This window comes from Aedes aegypti, chromosome 3, assembly GCF_002204515.2.
Source record: "Aedes aegypti strain LVP_AGWG chromosome 3, AaegL5.0 Primary Assembly, whole genome shotgun sequence".
NCBI classification, from domain to species: Eukaryota; Metazoa; Arthropoda; class Insecta; order Diptera; family Culicidae; genus Aedes; species Aedes aegypti.
This window is the reverse complement of record NC_035109.1, coordinates 216,718,357-216,739,953: the sequence shown is the minus strand read 5'-3', so window position 1 is coordinate 216,739,953 and position 21,597 is coordinate 216,718,357. Positions and strand designations below refer to the sequence as shown.

The following is a 21,597-nucleotide window of genomic DNA, read 5'->3' as shown; positions in this document are numbered from 1 at the left end:
GTTCTTTGAAATTCATTACATAAACGGCATTCGGCCAAATGACCCTTTCGGCCAAATGGCATTCGGCAAAATGACCCGGAACCACAAAAATCATGAACAGTTATTATTCTTTTGGTTTAGAAAATCGAATCTCTGAATCCCTGAATCAGCCCACATTCTCCCGATTTGTAAATAAGCCATCACAAAAGTATTCCTGTAAATACGTACGTTTTGACTCATATTCCGAACACTTAAGGTCAGCAGTGACTTAAAATGCATCTGATAGGCATAAAGTAGTTGATACTTGTGAAAATTTAAATTTCTTCACAAAGTCTAACCCTTAGCTGTTGCGTGCACCGAAAAAAATATTTTTTTAAACTTGTTCACTATTGTTTTTACGTTAAAGTATGGAACAACATTTTGATTCAAATGCCGAACACTGTGTTCATTCTGTCTCATATTCCGAACACCTTGACTCAAATTCCGAACAGCACGAATAAATCGTGTTCAAATGAATAATTTCGCAAATTAATTTATCTGAGCTAGTCGTACTGGTCTTGAACTAGAGAATCATCACTACTTCAGAGCTATAAAATAGATTTGAAGTCGTTAAAATTGAATTGCAATTGACAGCCATTTCGTAGTAAATTTATGACATATTTCAGCGAAACATTTCAACCAAGTCGCCATACAAAAACCGAGTGTTCGGAATATGAGTCTGTTCGGAATATGAGACAAAACGGTACTCTTGTTATTCACTCGCGATTATGAAAATTTTTGAAGCTAATTTGATTTGCACGAATGTCTTTCACAGTAGAGAATGAAAATTGGCTTATCAAAGTATCACAAACTCACAATACATAACAGTTTATAATAACATGAGGTAGGGTAGATGTACCAATAGTGGAGGAACTTCATTTTACCGCCTAAATTCAAGAAGCGCAATATATGTACATGTTAATGATGTAACGGGAAGAAACGACCATTGACTTAATGAGAAAAATGATATCATCGCAGTAACCCACGGCATGTAAGTGAAAAATAGTACCTCCACTATTAGTACACTGTTCCTTTAGTTGCGGTATATTTTTGATTTGTGTTCTTATAGTTGTGGTATCCGTTGTTTTCTTATGGAATCCTCCACTATAGGAGCACTTTACCGCAACTATTGATACAAGTAAAAAAAGGTTTAGCAACATGTTTAGCAATTTAGTGATATATCATCAGTTTTAAGACAATTTGAACGCTCTTTTCAAATATTCAACTACACAAATGAGCGATATAAACAAAGTAAAAGCTAACCAAAATTTGGTTAATTTCGGACGAGTACAAAAAAAAAACGCAGATTAGAAAACGTCGCAATAATTATCGACTCACCCTTTACATGATCAAAATACCACCGCTGAGCCACAGACATTGCATACGTAACAATCGAATACAACTTTTAAGTCTGATTGACTGTAGCGGAGCTTTCATGTATCATATGTTCTATATACACTGATCCTTGTATACAAAACATGATTAGCGAGATTAATTTAACACAGGTCGCCGTAAAAAATGACATGGGAAAGAAGCTCTAATAAGTTATTTCATACCCGAAATAACCAACTGCTTTCAGTATTCAGCAACAATAAAACCACTGACACCAGAAACAGAAAGCACTGTTTCTAATTTAAAACCCAAGTGTACACTCCGTAGTGAATGCACAGCATAAAAATATAACACAGTAACACTCACAGCTCTAGACTAGCATTTGTGAATGCATAGTTTAACATCCATGCAATATACAAGAACACACAAACCTATTATACCGTAGTATTAAAACATAAACATAAAACAAGAATTCAAATTCAAGTTCTACATATTTGTTATTCATGCAATCTACTGTCGTTTTTTCTTTTTTTCTCACACCCTAAAAACGCAACAACTGCCCTCGCCGAACCATGGCACTGTGGTCATCAACTGTGGCTATGCTGACAACCACCCGGCACATCCTCCAACCCACTTTTTCTGGGGTTGTAACCAACATCCGACATCATGGTCTGTTGCGTCCGCCGCCGTCGTCCTTTGGCGTCGTCTCCTCCAACCCAAAAACCGGAAATACAGGGAGCCGGCTGTACGGCACTTCTGGTGGCAGTCGTATCGCGAAAGCTAGAGTTAACACGAGCGGAAAAGCATGTACACAACTTCATGATGGATACTCAGCTGACGAAGAGGGTAAGTGCCAACAGCCATCAGCATCCAGTATAGTGGTGGATCAACCAAATTGAATATTTTCGGTCTTTCTCCCTTGTCGGGATTTCGACCAGCATCAGTGTGATAATAGTGATTTTGGGGAACACTTGTACTACAAGCGAAGGGAATGTTGAATCATAGCACATCGCTAGCTCACATCAGTGCTATGAGTTAGGGCACTGCAATGTAGTATTGCAGAATCTTGTACATATAAATATACGGAATATGGAACATCATATTTCAAACAAGAAGCGTAGTTCTATTGAAAGAGAACATTATCTCAATTTTCCTAAAAAAAATTAGAGTTAAATAATAAGCCATAACAAAAAGTAAAGGCCTGTGTCATTCGCAAACAACGATTTTTGACATCCCTAAGGTAACTCAGGTTAAGGTAAGTTCAAAATGACCTTTTCAAAAAGTTTACTGGAAAGCAAACTGATTGGACGACAGCTAGAAGCTTCTGCAAGATTTTTGTCAGGTTTTAAAATTGGTACAACCTTAGCATTTTTACATTTGTCAGGAAAATATGCTAATTGAAAACATTTGTTAAATACGTCAACTAAAAATGATAAGCTACTTTCTGGAAGTTTTTTGATGAGGATGTAGAAAATTCCATCATCGTCAGGAGCGTTCATATTTTTTATTTTTTTAATAATAGTTTTCACTTCTTGAAAATCAGTCTCCCAGGAATTTTCGAAAACGTTCTTCATTGAGAATATTTTCGAAGTCCTGAGTAACTTGATTTTCAATTGGACTAGTAAGTCCTAAATTCAAATTGTGCGCACTTTCAAACTGCATAGCAAGTTTTTGAGCTTTTTCGCAATAAGTTAGTAATAATTTGTTTTCCTCTTTCAAAGCCGGTATTGGCTTCTGAGGTTTTTTCAAGATTTTAGATAATTTCCAAAAGGGCTTAGAGCCAGGGTCCAATTGAGAAAGCTTATTTTCAAAATTTTTGTATTGTGCAAAACGTTTCTTGATTTCTTTCTGCAAATCCTGTCAAATAATTTTCATAGCAGGATCGCGAGTGCGAAATTGCTTTCTCCTCACGTTTTTAAGACGGATCAAGAGTTTAAGATCATCGTCTATAATCACGGATTCAATTTTTTGGAATTGCAATGCTCAAGGCTTCAACAAGGGAGTTTGTTAAAGTTTCAAGAGCATTGTTTATACCAAGCTCTCTTTGTAGAGTAATATTAACATTACTATTGATATATGTTTCATTCCAGTTGGCTCGAAAATAATTGAAAGTGGAGCTGATAGGATTGAGAATCGCTTCATGGGATATTTAAAATGTAACAGGGACATGATCAGAATCAAAATCAGCATGAGTATTCAGTTGGCTACAAAGATGACTAGAGTCGTTAAGACCAAGTCTATCGTAGATGGATTTCTAGAAGAGGAAAAATGTGTGGGGCTATCAGGGTATTGAATTGAGAAATATCCTGAAGAGCACTCATCAAATAAAATTCTGCCGTTGGAATTAGTTTGAGAATTATTCCATGACCGATGTTTGGCATTAAAGTCACCAATGACCAAAAATTTTGACTTATTGCGAGTCAATTTTCGCAAGCCAGTTTGGAGCAAATTAACTTGCTGTCCAGAGCATTGAAAAGGCAAATAGGCAGCTATGAAAGTATATTTACCAAGCTGTGTTTCAACTGAAACACCTAAAGTTTCAAAAACTTTAGTATCAAATGACGAGAACAGTTGATGTTTTATACGCCTATGAATGATGATTGCAACTCCCCCACAAGTCCCATCAAGTCGATCATTACGATAAACAAAAAGTAAGAATCTTTGGATCAAGGTTTTTAATAAGTTTTAGTAATAACTGCTATGTGCACGTTATTAGCTGTAAGAAAATTAAACAGCTCGTCCTCTTTACCATTCAAAGAACGAGCATTCCAATTTAAAATATTTAAATTATTATTTATTGGATCCATTACAAAAACGTAATACAATAACAATTTGATTAGTAAATTTTACACCTACTTGGACTGCTACAGTCGTAGTAGTGGCTTTGAACATTGCATCATTCATTTAATTCAATTGTTCAGTTAGAAATGGATACATTATCTAATGATTTTCCGTTAGAATTTTCGGTAGACGAAGAGGCGGAATAGAAGTCACCTGTGGCGGCAGAGTTTTTTCCATTTGATTTGAAACAATTAGAATGGGTACTCATAGTATGTAAAGGTGAGGAGTTCAAATTACCTGCTACGATATCAGCAAAGCATTTTCCTTGGGCAGATGCATTCGAAATTGAAAGATTCGAATGGCTACCCGACGGATTAAAATTAGTTTGTGAATGAGCATGATTATAATCTTCCTGATGGGGATAATTCCTGATCAAGCGATCGTTAACTGAAAAATGATCATTGTTCGATACTCTACCAGGCAAATTCCGGAAACGACCGTTATCGTAACGGACATTACTATGCATCTGCTTGGCACGAGCCTCGACGACTCTCCTACGCGAAGGGCAAGCCCAAAAATTGGACTTATGATTGCCCCCACAATTTGCGCATTCAAACTTAGTGATATCATCCTTCACAGGACAGACGTTCTTAGCGTGAGAAGAACCTCTGCAAATCATGCATTTAGCATCCATGCGGCAATGTTATGTTCCATGACCCCATTTTTGGCACCGACGGCACTGAGTGGGGTTCTTGAAATTTCCTCCAAGTTTCTAGAAATGTTCCCAAGACACACGGACATCGAACATAAGTCTTGCCTATTCTAAAGCTTTAATATTATTTAGATCACTTTTATTAAAGTGAACTAAATAATATTCTTGAGAAAGCTATTTCCGAACATTGCCAGATTGGGTTCTCTTTTTCATAATGATAGCTTGGCAGGGGAAAATCCAAATAAATCATTAATTCAATTTTTGATCTCTTCAGGTGACTTATAGTCACTTGAGAGATTTTCCAAGACACCTTTGAACAAAATTTTCAGTTTTGTCGTCATAAGTAAAAAATGTGTGCTTCTTCTCTTCAAGAAATTTGAGTTTCCGGTAAAACGTCAAGTCTCCTTTCTTTGCAATTTGGAAGGAAACTTGATTCCCCTAATGAGGTTCAAGATGTCCTAAATTCGGAACAACTAATTTGAACTCACCAAATTTTTAACCTTCTAAATGTTGACATGTGCAGGAATATGAATTGGTCGATATGTTCCAAAAATCATCTCTATAGCCTCTAGCCAGATATAGCACGTTTCAACTATACTTGATGTGCTCTGCTCCAATCATCCCAAGCTCGATTCATCTCTCATCGAAGCGAATGGAATACGAAACGTGTGAATGATTTCCGGTTGAGATCGGCATTTTCTCGCTTTTGTGCCTTCACATATTTCCGCAGGAAACAATCCGCTTCTGATAGCTACCCACAAGATCGGCAGAGGTGGCATACCAGGGCAATCGTTTTGGTGGTTTGTGGTCGATTATGTGGCAATTCAAGCAGTTCATACCGCCGTAAGAGGCCAACCGAACCGACGATAATTTCAACATGTCGAATATGTTTGCATATACAGCAAAAAATGTCTGTAGATGGCATGTGTACTTGTTTATTTCTTATGAAGGGTGGCGAATTCAGAAACACCATGACGACATAAGGTGCAAATTAGCGAAAATGATAAAGAATATTATGTTTTTTCCTAGCAAACTTTGAGATTTCTGAGAATGTTGCCATATCATTTTGAAGCAATTAAATGAACACTCAACGATTTATATCTATTTGTGCCATAAAACGGTATACTTGGCAAGAATATGCATCTGGAGCCGGCTTTCTGATATTTAGAGTAATCAAGCATTGTAGAATTCGTTCTCAATTGATTTCGAAGCATGATCATGATTGAGTATTGGCCAAAACCAGCATTTTATACAATTGCATTGGATTCAGCAATCCCAAAATTACTGGAATCATATAAATTGATCTTTAACCTTAGTAAGGATGATTGAACTAAGACAGTCACAAGCATTGGCGTTGAAACAGGAGGGCCGGACCTTCCCACAGATTTTTTTCAAGATATTGAAAAATAGAAAAATTAAGATAGTGATAATCAAAAAAAAGGTGTGAAGAAGATATTCGATTTCGGTAGATGAAGCTTAACTAAGAGGTATTGCAGTAATATTATGCTTAATAATTACTAATTATGTGTGACTTGCTCTCTCAATTTCCAAGCATATTTGATCGGGGACAGACTGGACTAAGTGTGTTAATGGTTACAGAAAAACGTACCCCAAGCATTCTAAATATCAAAATAATGGTATTACTATGAAAACTATCTATTTGATGATACTTTTGTATCAAACAGCATAGGAGATATCAGAATTGATGAAGTCTTCAATGTATCTTTAGAACGCTAAAATATGGTCTAGTCCGATCTGTTTGAGTACCGACCATTTCATCCAGAATATCTCATTAATCACAAACAAATTTATTTTGCAAAAATCTACTGAAAGTTTGTTATGGAAATCGATGCAACATCGATTACATTTCTACTTTAGATATCGTCGAAGATATTAACAATTCCTTCTGCTCTGTTTTTGATTAAATTTAGAAAAAAAACAAATCTTATGACATATATTGCTTTAAATTCCTATAAAACCACGAGTAAACAGTTTCGAGTAGCTTAATTAATAAGTAAGAATTACATTAGGGAACTCCACCGTACATTCTATCAGGAATTATATCATACTAGTCAGTTGACAGCCGCTTTTCGTGCGCGATAGACGTGTTTTCACAGAGCTCTTCATAGCTCTCGCTGTACTAGTACCCCACGATCACTGCTACGAAACACAAGATGTCTTCGCATCGAAAAAACACTCTTGTTGTGGATTTCAGTGTTCTGCCGCATCGTATTTTAACGGATCAGGTGGAGGAGTTCCTCAAGGATGTCGTTAAGCTCGACATGGCCGATGTAAGGAACGTCCAGCTGCACAACCTTGACAACTGCCTGTACATCGAAATGCGTGACGCAGGCGTACCCCCACGCCTGGCAAAAAAGCATCATTTGCGACACTACCTGGAGTATCAGGGGATACTATACTACATTCCGATGTACGTGGATGGTCCCACTACGACTGTTAGAATCCATGATTTACCACCGCAGATGTCTAACACCACCATCTCTGCTTACATGGAACAGTTTGGCAAAGTCATCTCTATCCACAACGAACTATGGAGGAAGTATTTTGCAGGGATTCCAAACGGTGTGAGAGTTGTGCGCATGAGGATGGAGAAGTCGGTGCCATCGCACATAACAATCGACGGTCAACATTCACTCGTCACCTATTCCAAAGGGGACAAACCAAAAACAATTCGGCACGAGAAAGGAGGTGACAAAAATCCACGTCATGAGCAAACGTCCAGCTCTGCTGCTGTTTCATCTGCGGCTGCTGTAGATCAAACGAACCAAACCAACAACAACGACGAACAATCACAATCACCGCACGACGAGGACGATGACGAAAACGACGATTGCGAAAAAGACAACGAACTGGAAACCACCACGAAACGGCGGCTGTCGACAAGACCATCGAGCGAAGAGAATGAAGGAACGTACACACGCAGTCCGGACCAAGAATCTGAAAAAGAAGTAGAAGGATATCAGTCTCCCGATTCAGGCTGGAGAATTACTAGGTCTAGAAAATATAGGAAAGTTGATATTTGAATTTGATTGAATTAGGTAGATAGAATAATTAATTAATGAATTTATATTAAAATCCGACACGAATGCACCACGTAGGTGTAAAGTGTCGTTAATAAAAACAAACAAACAAAAAAAATCATACTAGTGGTCCCGACAAACTTTGTCTTGCCATCAAGTAGGCTGTTCTTCTCCCGTTTTCTCGATTATTCCGGAGACTTTTCCCTCGTACGATCACTTCGCATCCCTTTTCGAGTGCTACAGTGAAAAACTTACGTCAATCCGATCAGCCGTTCTCAAACCATTTCGTGACATACAATCACCACTCCATTTTTATTTATACAGATAGATTATGTTTATGAATTCCATTATGTACTCCTCAAAATATTCTACCGGATTTTTTACAACAAATTTCTTTATGTTTTCCTTTGAATATTTTCAACAAATTCCATTAGAAGTTCTTTCATATAAATCATCGAAATGTGTATCATAAATGGAAATCCTATAATTCCGTTAACACTTTCTAACGAAGAAATCTTCTAGGATTTTTTTTTCAGATAACTATTCCAGAAATTCCACTATAAAATACCTACTCTAATTATGTCAAAAAGTATACAATGGATTCAATTTTATCTCAATGATTTGAATTAAGTTCTGCAGAAGGTAAACCTGAAATTACTCTCTAGATTTCGCTAAAAATCTGAAAGAGTTTTGCTTAACACTACTCCAGGATTTTTTCCAAATACTCCATTAAACGTTCCATTAAAAATTGTTGCAAGAATATTGCACGCTAGAAATTAAATATTGGGACATTCTGCTAAAAATTTCTAAACAAGTCTTGACAAAAATTAAAACAAATCATTACTTCTTTATAGAAAATTGTATTTTATTTGAAATTAATAGAGTTTATTTCTAAGTAATATTTGCATAATTAAGTCTCTAGGAAATCTTAGCGGAAGTTTACAAAATATAGCAATAATTATTATATTCATTGTTCAAGATATGTTTGTAAATGTTTGTAAATATCTAAGTAAGCTGTAAATATCTACTGAACTGAAAAAGAAATTCATAAGATCTTCTTGGAAAAAATATTCAATTAAAATGGTATTTTTTATTAACTCTCTGGGATACAACTTTACAGGGCTTTCTGATGAATACTTGGATAATCTAAAGACAACAAAAGAATTATGGCAGACATCATATCAGTACGTACTCTGAAGTAATAACTAGCGTTTTTCTTTAACTAATTTAAGATGGTATTATTAAACCAAAAATTATCAAAAATTGTAGCAAGAATTCATTAGTATATCACAAAAATTGGTAATACTTTAATTTTCCCTTTCGAATTTTCCTATAAGAAATAATTGCCAATGTCCTTAAGGCCCAAGAATCTATCATTCAGCTATAAAAAATCATCAAAAATTCAAAACCATTTTTTGTTTTGTTGAATTATATAGAGATTCATATTACAGATAGTAGGAACTATGCAATAAAAGTTTTTCTTGAACATTGCTTTATTGCTTGCTCTTGAGAAAATCCATCTAAATACTTAAAAAGATTCATTGATAAATAATTTAAAGGCTTCTGAGACCGTTACCTAAAATTTCCTCAAAAAAAATACCAGAATAATTTACATAGATGTCCTGAGAAAATTTTCAAAAAAAGATCACGAGGATTCCAAAAGAAGAGAAACATCAATTTCTTCAAATGTTTTGATGTTTATAGTTTCAAAAGGGTTGTGCTACTTTCCCCCGAATGTCGGTTCCCCGAATGTCGTTTCCCCGAACGCCAGTTCCCCGAATGCCAGTTCCCCGAATATCCCGTTTCCCCGAATAGCCCGAACTTCCCCGAAAAGTTTTTGGCACTCATATTTGTCGTAACTTCATACATTTCAGGGGGTGAACGTACTGGTCGTTCTTATGCACCCTTCTTTATTTGATTGGCGGTTCTTACTAGTTTTACCGGCAACATGCGTCTAGCCGAAAACGACTAAATACCTCCTTCTTTTGATTGCTTATCGTTGTTTCTAATTCACTATCCTACCACTGAAAACTATTAAAGCACATATTTGAACTGCTACACTTTTCGGGGAAACGGGTCATTCGGGGAAATGGCATTTGAGGAAACGGGTCATTCGGAGAACTGGCGTTCGGAGAACCGACATTCGGGCAAACGACATTCGGGGAAAAGTAGCACAATCTTTCAAAAGACGTCCCTAATAAAAATCAACGCACAACGTCTTTCGGGATTCAGAAAACGAATAAGTTCAGTAATGTTAATAATCTATATAAATAAAAATTTAGTGGTGTTTGTATGTCACGAAATAGCTTGAGAACGGATTGGCATAAGTTTTTCACAGTTGCACTCGACAAGCGATGCGATTATTACGTCGCAATGAAAAAGTTTGGAAAAGTCTTCGGAATATTAGGGAAAACGGGAGAAAACGAATGAAATATGACGTTTTACAACAGCCTACTTGATGGCAAGACGAAGTTTTTCGGGACCACTAGTGATTACTAAAAAAACTCACAAGAATTTGTTTTACGCCAGTAATTGTTTATGCCATCAAGACATATCAGCTGAAATTTTCCCCGAAGAATCTTCATTATATGTTGTCAATACTGTTTTCATAATTTTTTTAAAGATCCTTGATCATTGCAACAGGGATTTAAGGTGATTACAAAACGAAACCAAACTTTGAATTTTCAAGTGCACAAGACTGGAGAATCTGACAACAGTTCACGTTGAAAATCAATCAAATTACTTGCTTGCTGGTAGTGACCAATGGGATAAATTTTCAACGCGGAGCGCTTTTTGGTTCTCAAGTCTTGTGCTCTTAAAAATTAGAGGTGTGGCTTCGTTCTATAATTTCCTCAAAAAAAAACTTTAATTCGGCCACCAGATATAGTTTAATCAATTTAAATTAATATTTCTCCAAAAAAAACCGTAATGAGATCTATTTAAAATCATACTGATGCTACTCTAGAAATTAAAAATGTTGAAACATGTTTGCACAATGCACATCTAGTATCCCCTTTGATCATATTTCTCGTAAAAAAATCTCTGGAAGAATTCACAATTCAGTGTATTATTTTTCAGGGTTAAGAAATGTTCATTAAATTATCAGGAAACGATTAAGGAATGATTTCTGAAGATATCCATTGAAGAATATATAAAGTAGTCTCTTGAGATACTGCTGGATGGCATTTCTGAATAATATCCGAAATATCATTGAATGAACTATGGCTTTTTTATAATGCCTAATTTCTGAAAGAATACACAATTCTGAAAGTTCTTTTAAAAAGTCTTGTAGAGATATGGATTATTATTATTATTATTATTATCTTTATTATCGAGATTTTCAACCATAGGCTGGTTCATCTCCTAGAGATATGGATAAATCTGTGAGAGAATTTATAGATTAATCGCTCAAGATAGTCTTGGAGGAAGATAATAAAGCAATATCGCATGATATTTCAAGTACAATTTGGAGAAGTTTCTGACAAAATAAATCACATCTCTAAGAAAAAATCTCAGGATAAAATCCTGTGAGATTACCTTAAACGGTGTTGAATGAATTTTAAGATTAATTTTTCAATGGTTGTCCTGCAAAATTCGTAAATCGCGCAGAATTTTGGAGATATTACATGATAGATTTCATGGAGACAAACATGGATGGTGTTATAAATGCATTAATGGAAATTGTGAAGAGAATTTCAGGAGGAACTGTCAGATGAATTCTCCAAAGCAATTCGTGAAAACTCTGAGAACATAACCTTAAGTTTATTAAGCCTCTAATGAAGTTAATATTAAACATTGAGATATATGAAGATTTCTGAACGGCCAAAGTAATTTAAGACACAATAACCTCAAATCTGAGAATATCACGAAAATGTACAATGACTAAAACTCAATGAAAACTACGAAATTCGTGAAAACCATGATTATAACGACGGATATTATATCCATGGCACTATAACATGATAGCCCCCCTAGATTCCTCTCCACAAAAATATCCTAGCTACGCCAATGGTCACAGGTATTCAAAATCATTTAGTTTGGGTCGTCGCATGCCTAATTTTGGTGCTGAAACTTAGTGGCCCCATACTACGGGTTTCCCGTAGGCCATCTCGGTACTCCAAAAGGAGCAGAATAAACATCCATTCATCCTTTTGGCAAAAAACATCTAAAAATAAAAAATATTCAGATTTGGACGATGAAGTTTTGGGGTACGAATCCGAGTAATTTCATCGAATTTCCCAGATTGGCTACCATCCGGGACTCTAGGAACCGGTTCCGCATGGATCATACTGGACCGAATTTTTCAGGAAATGTGCTCCGGAAATTGTTTCCTTAATGCAGAGAAATATTATGCCATAATGTCCATCAACCGAATAGTACCGATGTGAATTATATATATATATATATATATATACACGATTGCGATAGAAACTTACCTTTCAGATTTTCCGGGTTTCCAGAACCGAGTATGAATGCGGACATGATTTGAGAATCTCTTCAAGCGCACATGAATACCTATTCAACCATATATGGACGATTCAGATTACTTGTATGGTTACGAAACTACAGGTCGTCTCCAAAGGGGCTTTTTTCAGATGTAGCAGATCCCCAGGTGGCTACACCGATTCTCCTGGTGGGTTTTTGTTATAACGAGCTTCGTTTATATTAAATATATCAAATATTGTATTGTTTTGAAGCTTTTTAAACCAATTTTATCCAATATCGTTAAAACCGTGGATATATTTGACTCCTATAAAAATGTAAACAAATAAACGAGTTTAACCATTTCAAGTTAAATGATAGACATTTAATTTGCTCATGATTTCTTTTTCCCTGCTCTCACAGCTGAAAAATGCAGCAGCAAACGTTCTACGTGAAACCTGGCTAATATACAAACACACCCGGCTGGTGAAGCGCGTCAATCCGGGCCGAGTGCGGACACATCAAAGGAAGTTCCTGTTGGCAATCTACGCGTAAGTATTAGTGCATACATGTTTGAATCTGAACCCCATGATCTGATGATATATACATATTCATAATATGCAACTATTAACAAACAAAATAATGAGTGAAATTTTCCAGGTTACGAAAGGTTAAAATGGACCAACGAAAATTAATGGACAACGCCAACACAATAACTGATATGGCCAAGGTGAGTGATATCATTCAACACTTAATTATTTATAAAAAAATATATATAACTGATGTTGTAATGAGCATAACAACCAATCGTGTTTCCACAGACACAAAATACGGTTTACGAAATAGTTTCGGATATGTCCACAAGACAAGACTCATTGGAAGAACGCATAACTAGTCTAGAGGATAAACTACAATCCATTCAAGTATGCTTCTGTTACTGTGATAAGCGAAAACCGCCAAGTTAATTATCACGCTTTTCTGTTGCAGACACAAATCGAAAATCTTCCGGAAGTACTGACCCGTTGTCTAACCCAACATCAAGAGCGCATAGATCAAAGAAGAAATTTTCTTCATCCTGATGCGGCAGTAACCGGGTCATCATCCGGATTGCCAACTCCGGCTCCTCCCCTCGGCTCGCCATTGATGCTGCCGCATTCCAGGTACCGTGAAGCATGCCGCAATAATTTCCTATTCTCGTAGAAGCTGCATCCGCATATTGACCACATCTAACAAAATACCAAAATCAACCCGATCGAAACAAACAAAATGTATTCCCTTATAATACGCTAATATAGCAAACTAAACCAAAAAAAACTACAGAACCAACTCAAAAGACACGTGTACGTCACCTTCCCGCCTGCTTCCGAGTAGATGTTCGGTGTTTAGTTCTCATCATATTTCGTAAACCAGTTTTTCTTTTAGGAGCGTTCCATCGTCGTCGACACCGGCCTATCCCTGGCCCGCAAGTCCAATACTCCCGCCAATCTCCAGTAGAACGCCTCACCTGGTCCCGGAAACACTCACTCCTGCACCGGCAACAACGGCCTCATCGACACTGTCAAATTCGATCACCTACCCAAGTGGGTACCAATCGGCCAGCAACCAGTCCTCAACGACCGGGGACACGCAAACGCTTACCTATAGGGGAACTAGCTGAATCGAAACCAGTAGCTCAAACTCTATCTCCCTGATTTCATTCTCCAACTCCAACAGTAACCACCAAAACTCCAACCCCAACACCCCCACCCCGACTAATAGTAGTAGCAAATTCACCAAACAGCGGGAACGGGCGACACGTTTCTAGTTATTAGCGGTGCCCCTCCGCACCACGTACTGACGTGTGGCCAACTGACAAGCAGGGAACTCCGAGCACATCCAAATGTTCGGCTAGTGTGAGGCTGGGGCGACCGAAAACCGAAAGTGCATCCAATATGTATACGTAGCGTAAGCAGATGCCGAGTCGTTCCATGGCGATTTATGGAATGGTCAGAAGTGGTCTTTGAGTATTTCAACAATTGAATGAATTGGCAGCGGTATCATATAAATGTCCTATGTCTTTCGACTTTTTGTCACATAATCGTGAGGAAGGTTATTAATTCTACTAAACAGTATCGCTTCTTACTATATACTCGCAGTGGGTGGGTCCACGCACACCTTGTGCTCGTGTACTGCTCATTCTCTCCTAGTTTATTTTTGTAGATTTGCAGAGCCTACGGTAGATTTCTAAGCCCTTCTCGGTTCGTTTTTAGCTTCTTGCAGGTTTGCCAGTTGCATTAATGATGGTTGTCTCCTATTCTGCGGACAGGTTGAGAAGATCCGTTTAGCGATTCCAGGTGGAGCATAGCCTCCGTTCCGGTAGGGAAGAAAAGACTTTCGGCTTTTGTCACGGTCAACTCGATTTTGTCCGACTCAAAATACTCTAACGGTATAAGTTCTCCCGGACCCAGTTCTCTTTTCGTTCCTGCTATCTTCCAACACGGTTTAGGTGCCGAGATTAGTTTAGCGTTTCAGAGTGGAGCAGATCTTCCGGTTCGCTGATACCCCGACGATCTACAACCAGTTTATCGCAAACTGTTCGGCCACGGCGTACTATATAAAGAAGGTGATATATTTCTGAAACTAACAGCTACTTGATGACGTCATTCCTATCCACCTCGAGCAAATTTACGAAAAAAAATGATCTAGTGGTCCGGAAGGTATATGGTACGATAGGAGTGACGTCACATGTTGACGATGAAACTTAATATTTACATCAGTAATAAGCCTTGTTAATTTTTATGCCGTGTGTTCGACTAGGGGGCTCTGCATAAAAATCTTCCTTTTTCTTTTTTTTTTGTGAAACTTGTAAACAACAAGGCCAGTAAAAGTCAAAATCCCATGCAAATTCAAAACAGTGCAGAGCTCCAGTCCCCAACGGTGGGCAAAGCCTACTCTAATTAAGCACTATCTTCTTCCAATAACTCAATCCCCTGCATGAGCTGATACCGAGGTCGGTGTAGTGATGCAGATTGGAGCCTTGCCCGGTTCACTGGTACCTTGGAATCCAGGTTTTGTTCAGGTCCGTCCCACTCGGGCTCAGATTGGGTACCACTTCTAGTACTGCATTTGGTCCCTCGGTAGTGCAAAAGGTACCCAAGTTTGACAGATCCCAGTAGACTTTTCACGGCATTCTAGATTACCTTATGAGCCATACAATTTTGGGCAACTGCAAGGGACATGGAGGTCTTTAAATTGTCTTTGGTTTTGGTACTTTTTGACTGATCCGCAATGGTTGATCTCTCAAAGTAACCAAATGGCACTCTAGCTCACCCTGTCAGCTTATGCAGAGCTATGATACAAGTGATGTGCTCTACATTGGCTGTTTAGCAGCCCTGTAAATCCAAAAAGGTGAACTATCTGGCAAGTGGTTACTTAAGTAGTCTCCCCATCGGAAAGTTCTCCGAGAACCAATTGTGTTTTATTTTTATGGTGTATTTCACCACGATTAACTAACTGGCTGCCGTAATCAGTTTCGCGATTCCAGGTGGAGCATAACTTCCTATTTACTGGTATTGAGCTTCTCGAGAATTTTTAGCATTTCGATTACTTAATCTTCACTTCGAGTGTTACGCGCCATGGTCTGGTACTAGTTGGGCACTTTGCGAATCTTTTCTCAAAAACGCATCATCAAAACTAAGAGTTTATAAAGTCCAGACGAAAGTTCTAGTGTAATGAGTTCATTGTACATGACATTCCACAGTTTGCTACCCTAGATGAATACCTAGATGCCCCTAGTAGATTCCCTATAGTTGCAGCATTTGATGCTAGAAGTGAAGGCTCCCCTATGTCAAAGCGATTTTTTTTTCAGCGACAGCGACAAGACAGCACTATTAGTTCTCCCCCCAAACCAACGCGACTATTTTCAGCGACGAAAAATCGCCGCGATTTTGTTATTGTGTCGTTGCAAGCACTCTTACGTGGAATCATCTAGAATTCATTTTCACTTTTTCATTTCCTTTATTTAGTTAACATCTAAACTGAATCAACAATTTCACGCCACAATACTCGATTCGTGGCTGCATCTCTCTATCCTCGGTTCTGCCCACCTTTTGGATACTCGGGTTCGCCGTAGAGTTGGGCGAGCCCGTGGTTCATCCTTCGCCGCCACACACCGTTTTCCTGAACACCGCCAAAGATTGTCCTAAGCACCCGACGTTCGAAGACTCCAAGTGCTTGCAAGTCCTCCTCGAGCATCGTCCACGTTTCATGCCCGTAGAGGACTACCGACCTTATGAGCGTTTTGTACATGGTACATTTGGTGCGGGTGTAAATCTTTTTTGGCCGCAGCTTCTAGTGGAGGCCATTGTAGGCCCGACTTCCACTGATGAGGCGCCTCCGTATTTCACGGCTAACATTATTGTCGGTAGACTCGTCGACCACCTCGAACGTATTCCCGTCTTTCGTAACACTTCTATCTAGGCGAGTTCTGTCGCGCTCGGCCCCACCAGCTAGCATGTACTTTGTTTTGGTCGCATTCACCACCAGTCCAACTTTTGCTGCCTCGTGTTTCAGGCGGATGTACAGGTCTGAAACCTTTCCAAATGTTCGGCCGACAATGTATATATCATTCGCGAAGCAAATAAATTGATTGGATCTCGTGAAAATCGTACCCCGGCTCTCCGTATAACACCTTCTAGCGCAATATTGACCAACAGACACGAGAGTACATCACCTTGACGTAGTTCCCGGCGGGATCCAAACAAACTGGAGTGTTTGCCTGAAACCTTCACACAGTTTGCGTCGTTCTTATCAGTCTCGTGAGCTTCCCGGGAAAGCTGATTTCGTCCATGATTTTCCATAGCTCTACGCGGTCGATACTATCGTATGTCGCCTTGAAATCGATGAAAAGGTGATGCTTTGGGACCTGGTATTTTCGACATTTTTAGAGGATTTGCCGTAGAGTAAAGATCTGGTCCGTTGTCGATCGGCCGTCAACGGAGCCGGCTTGATAACTTCCAATGAACTCGTTTACTACAGGTGACAAACGACGGAAGATGATCTGGGATAATACTTTGTAGGCCGCATTTAGAATGGTGATCGCTCTAAGGTTCTTACAGTTTAACTTGTCGCCTTTCTTGTAGATGGGACATATGACCCCTTCTTGACACTCCTCCGATAGCTGTTCTTTTTCCCAGATTGAGCCTATCAGCCGGTGCAGACAAATGGCCAGCCTCTCCGGCCCCATCTTTATGAGTTCAGCTCCGAAATCATCCTTACCAGCAGCTTTATTCTTCTTCAGCTGGTGAATGGCATCCTTAACCTCCCACAAAGTGGGGCTGATTGGTTTCCATCATCCGCAGTACTGACGAAGGCATTTGCTCCGCTGTCACGCCCTTCATTGCCTGTGCTCTCAGCGCCATTCGGGTATTCGTCGAAGTGCTGCCTCCACTTTTCGATCACCTCACGCTCGTCCGTAAAAATGCTCCCATCCTTATTCCTGCACATTTCGGCGCGCGGCAAGAAGCCGTTGCAGGATGCGTTGAGCTTCTGATCGAACTTACGTGTTTCTAGAGACCGATACAGTTGTTCCATCTCCTCGTACTCCGTTTCCTATAGGCGGCGTTTTTTCTCCCGAAAGAGACAGGTCTTCTGTTGCCGTTTCTGTCTATAACGTTCCATGCTCTGCCGTGTCCCTTGCTGCAGCATGACCGCCCGCGTTACATTCTTCTCCTCCATAGTCTGCTTACATTCCTCGTCGAACCAATCATTCCGTCAACTCAGTTCCACGTACCCGACGTTGCTCTCAGCGGCATTGTTGATGGCTGCTTTCACTGTTCTCTAGCAGTCATCAAGAGGGGCTTCATCCAGCTCACCCTCTTCTAGTAAAGCAGCCTCGAGGTGCTGCGCATAAGCAGTTGCGACATCCGGTTGCTTGAGCCGCTCTAGGTCATACCGGTACCGGAAGTTATCTTCCACTCAACAATTCGAAGTGGGTTATTCGTCGGGCGATTCTGGTTAAGAATTCTCCGACGAAAATGTTGCTCTCCAAACCGATATTCCTTATATATCCAATGACACCGATGCCATCCTGTCAGATTTCACAATCGTTCCGTTACTGCTGGTAACTTACCGGTGCATTGTCGCGATCAAATAGGCCTAGTCGCTAATGATGTAGCTAGATAATTAGACACGTAATTCTCCGAAGACGGCACTTCTTTGCATACATTTGTTGACTCTATCACAACTTTCTTTGTCCTAAACACACCTGTTTGTGGTTCAAGCCTCCAATTCAGCTACTGCAGTACCTAGTCTCTTGGCAGCAACTTTTTCTATAGTACATAGCGCAACAGCTGAAGATCCTCGAACCTGTACAGGTACCGTAAAACGGGGTATCTTTGATAGTGCGGGACGAATGCAAAACTAAAGAATATTAGTATGGCACTTCATGTTAGAGCTGTTTTCATTTGAATCGAATACATTTGAGGCTTTTTATACGAATATTAAAAATTTATACTATTTGAACATTTTTGAAAAGCTTACAAACAATCTGTTCTACGATCACTATTTGATGTAGTTTTGAATAGTTGGTCATTTATCTTTGGCAGCCTAGTTATCATAGAACTTGAAGGTCTCAAATATCTTAGCGAAAAGCATTTTCACAAACTGGGACCATTTTTGTAATGTAAGTCAGAAATTTCCATATAACGTTAAACGCCTATAGGTATGCAATGCCCTTTAAATGTTATGTAATTCATTCCATTCTGTTCGATTTATACTCCATTATCAAAGTTACCCCAAAACAGAAAACCGACTTTCGATTATATGAAAAAATATATAAATCTTTTGCTAATCTATCTACTGCAATCGATAGCTAGGATGCTAGTACTTGTTTTAAAAATAAAAATTATGATTCTTTGTCACAGCATGCATAAATATTTAAGTTTTCTTCGAAAAAACTATCAAAGTTATCCCGTTTTACGGTACTTTTCATGTACCATAACCTGATATGTCACACAGTTCTAACATTTTTTGTCGCTTATGCAATCTCTTTCGGATTCCTATATAGTACCTGTATTTTAAATGCTGCTAACGTTATCTCGAATTGAACCAAAAATGGAGCTTTGTGGAGTACTGATTGAGTACCAAGGTGGATTCAGTGATTATGGGTGATGCTTAGCTTCCGTTACATTAGCACCTGGACGACTCAATGAGTCGACTTTTTGTCGTGAACGGTTACTACTCGCTCTAGTCTCCCGTCAAGGCCTGCTCCTGCTCGTATGGTGGTACACTAGCTCCCCGACGATCCAAAACCGGTGATTAATCGTGGTTGACCAGCCTAATCCAACGAAGAACTCCCAGACTACGGACGTCCTCTAGAAATCGATACAAACTAGATAAGCTGCTGAAGTCGATCCTGTGTTTTCGGGATAGAAGGTTGTACAGTTCACAGGTACTCCTGTCATGATCTACTTGGTCTTGTCTACGCTGATTGGAAGCTCTAACGGAGCTAGTAATACAGTTCCGCCATAAGATCTATTAACCCGAATGAATGTACTGTTCAGATGGATGTTCTTCATCGGAATGGACACAGTGGCCCAACTGGTTCAGCGTATCTAAGATACCTTGATACCTTGATGGCTACAGCGTAGCGTCACGCCATTGCCGGGCGTATTGTAGAGCTCCATTGTAGGCTTCATCGGGGCCTTCCTTAGCCGAGTGGTTAGAGTCCGCGGCTACAAAGCCATGCTGAAGATGTCTGGGTTCGAATCCCGGTCAGTCCAGGATCTTTTCGTAATGGAAATTTCCTTGACTTCCCTGGGCATAGAGTATCATCGTACCTGCCACACGATATACGAATGCGAAAATGACAACTTTGTCAAAGAAAGCTCTCTGTTAATAACTGTGGAAGTGCTCATAGAAGAAGATCTTCGTCGGTCTTGGGAGAAACTTCTTCAGTTGCCCCGAACGTTTAGGGTCGCTAGGTCCTCTCCCACTGCGTAAGTCGACAAGCGTTGCATATTGATGCGCAGCGTTCTGTCTGCTCTAGAACTCGTAACTCTGGATATCTGCGCCCGAATTTTAGCTACAACGAGATAATGATCCGAGTCAATATTAGGGCCTCGGAAGGTCCTGACATCTATGACATCTGAGAAATGTCGCCCATCAACCAGCACGTGGTCTATTTGTGAGCAGGCATCGCCACTCGGGTGTCGCCAGGTGTGTTTGCGGATATTCTTTCGTGCGAAGTAGGTACTGCTGATTGCCATCCCTCTAGCAGCAGCGAAGGTTACTAGCCGCAAGCCATTATCATTGGTAACGGAGACTTTCCGTTCCAATGACGTGTCGGAAGAAATCTTCTTTCCCGATCTGCGCATTTGCATCGCCGATGACTATCTTGACGTCTTGTTTTGGGCACTCTCCGTAGGCCTTATCCAGGCTCTCATAGAACTCATCCGTCATGTCATCGGGCTTATCGTTCGTTGGTGCATATATGTTGATCAGGCTGTAGTTGAAGAACTTGCCCTTCATTATCAACACACAGATTCGGTCGCTTACCGGTTTCCACCGAATAATTCGCTTCATCTGCTTCCTTATCATTATGAAGCCAACTCCACGTTCTGCTCTGTTGCCACCGCTTTAGTAGATGTGGTACTTGAATGAAGTGTTGGCGATGGGGTCCACCGTTCGGAATTCACGTTCTCCGGTTTCCGGCCAGCGTATTTCCACATTCACGCCGACATTCCGCAGTTCACGAGGCAGCAGCCCAACACGTGCGGGTTCATTCAAAGTTCTCACGTTCCAAGATCCAACTTTCCGATCGTTGTCCCTTATGCGTTGCCGGGTCTGTTGCCGTAAAATTAATCCGTTTGCTCTACTTTTCCCTTTCTTGGTTGGTGAAGAGTCTTCGATAGGCCACCTAACCAGGGTTGCGCAACCTACATCGTGCTAGAGAGGCTGCCTCCTCGGTGCTGACACGATACAGCATTGTCCGTTTGTTTTTTTACATGATGACCACGGTCATAGTCATCACAATCATCCACCTTTATCAGGGCTTTGGACCTGCAGCTCTGGTTCTCATAGTTTTAAGCTCTTTCGGACATGCTACTATCATGAGCCGTCATCCGCTAGTGGTATTCAGCGTATCTAAGGGTTGATGTACAAATGCTGGCTTACCAACGCCGCACACTGTTAAAAATAATGAAGATTACACCTCATGTAAACTTTATTTATGCGATGTAAAGATGACGTCATGGAAATTTAAGTCTCAATTTATGTAAAAATGTTTTATATGTTATGTAATCACACAGGATC

The 21,597-nt window shown here is 39.6% G+C and overlaps 1 protein-coding gene across 3 annotated transcripts in view; it reads left to right on the top strand.

The window, feature by feature from the left end:
• Positions 1–21,597, top strand: part of LOC5568022 (small conductance calcium-activated potassium channel protein) — an 806,025-nt gene that overhangs the window by 779,490 nt on the left and 4,938 nt on the right. For 2 of the 3 annotated variants that reach the window (XM_021853725.1, XM_021853724.1), the window contains 6 exons: positions 2,086–2,196; positions 12,730–12,857; positions 12,967–13,036; positions 13,128–13,229; positions 13,294–13,466; positions 13,717–14,250. In XM_021853725.1, the coding sequence (XP_021709417.1) occupies positions 2,086–2,196; positions 12,730–12,857; positions 12,967–13,036; positions 13,128–13,229; positions 13,294–13,466; positions 13,717–13,963 (831 nt within the window). In that variant the 3' untranslated portion in view covers positions 13,964–14,250. The remainder of the gene's footprint in view (positions 1–2,085; positions 2,197–12,729; positions 12,858–12,966; positions 13,037–13,127; positions 13,230–13,293; positions 13,467–13,716; positions 14,251–21,597) is intronic. The other variant, XM_021853723.1, reaches the window with a different exon arrangement.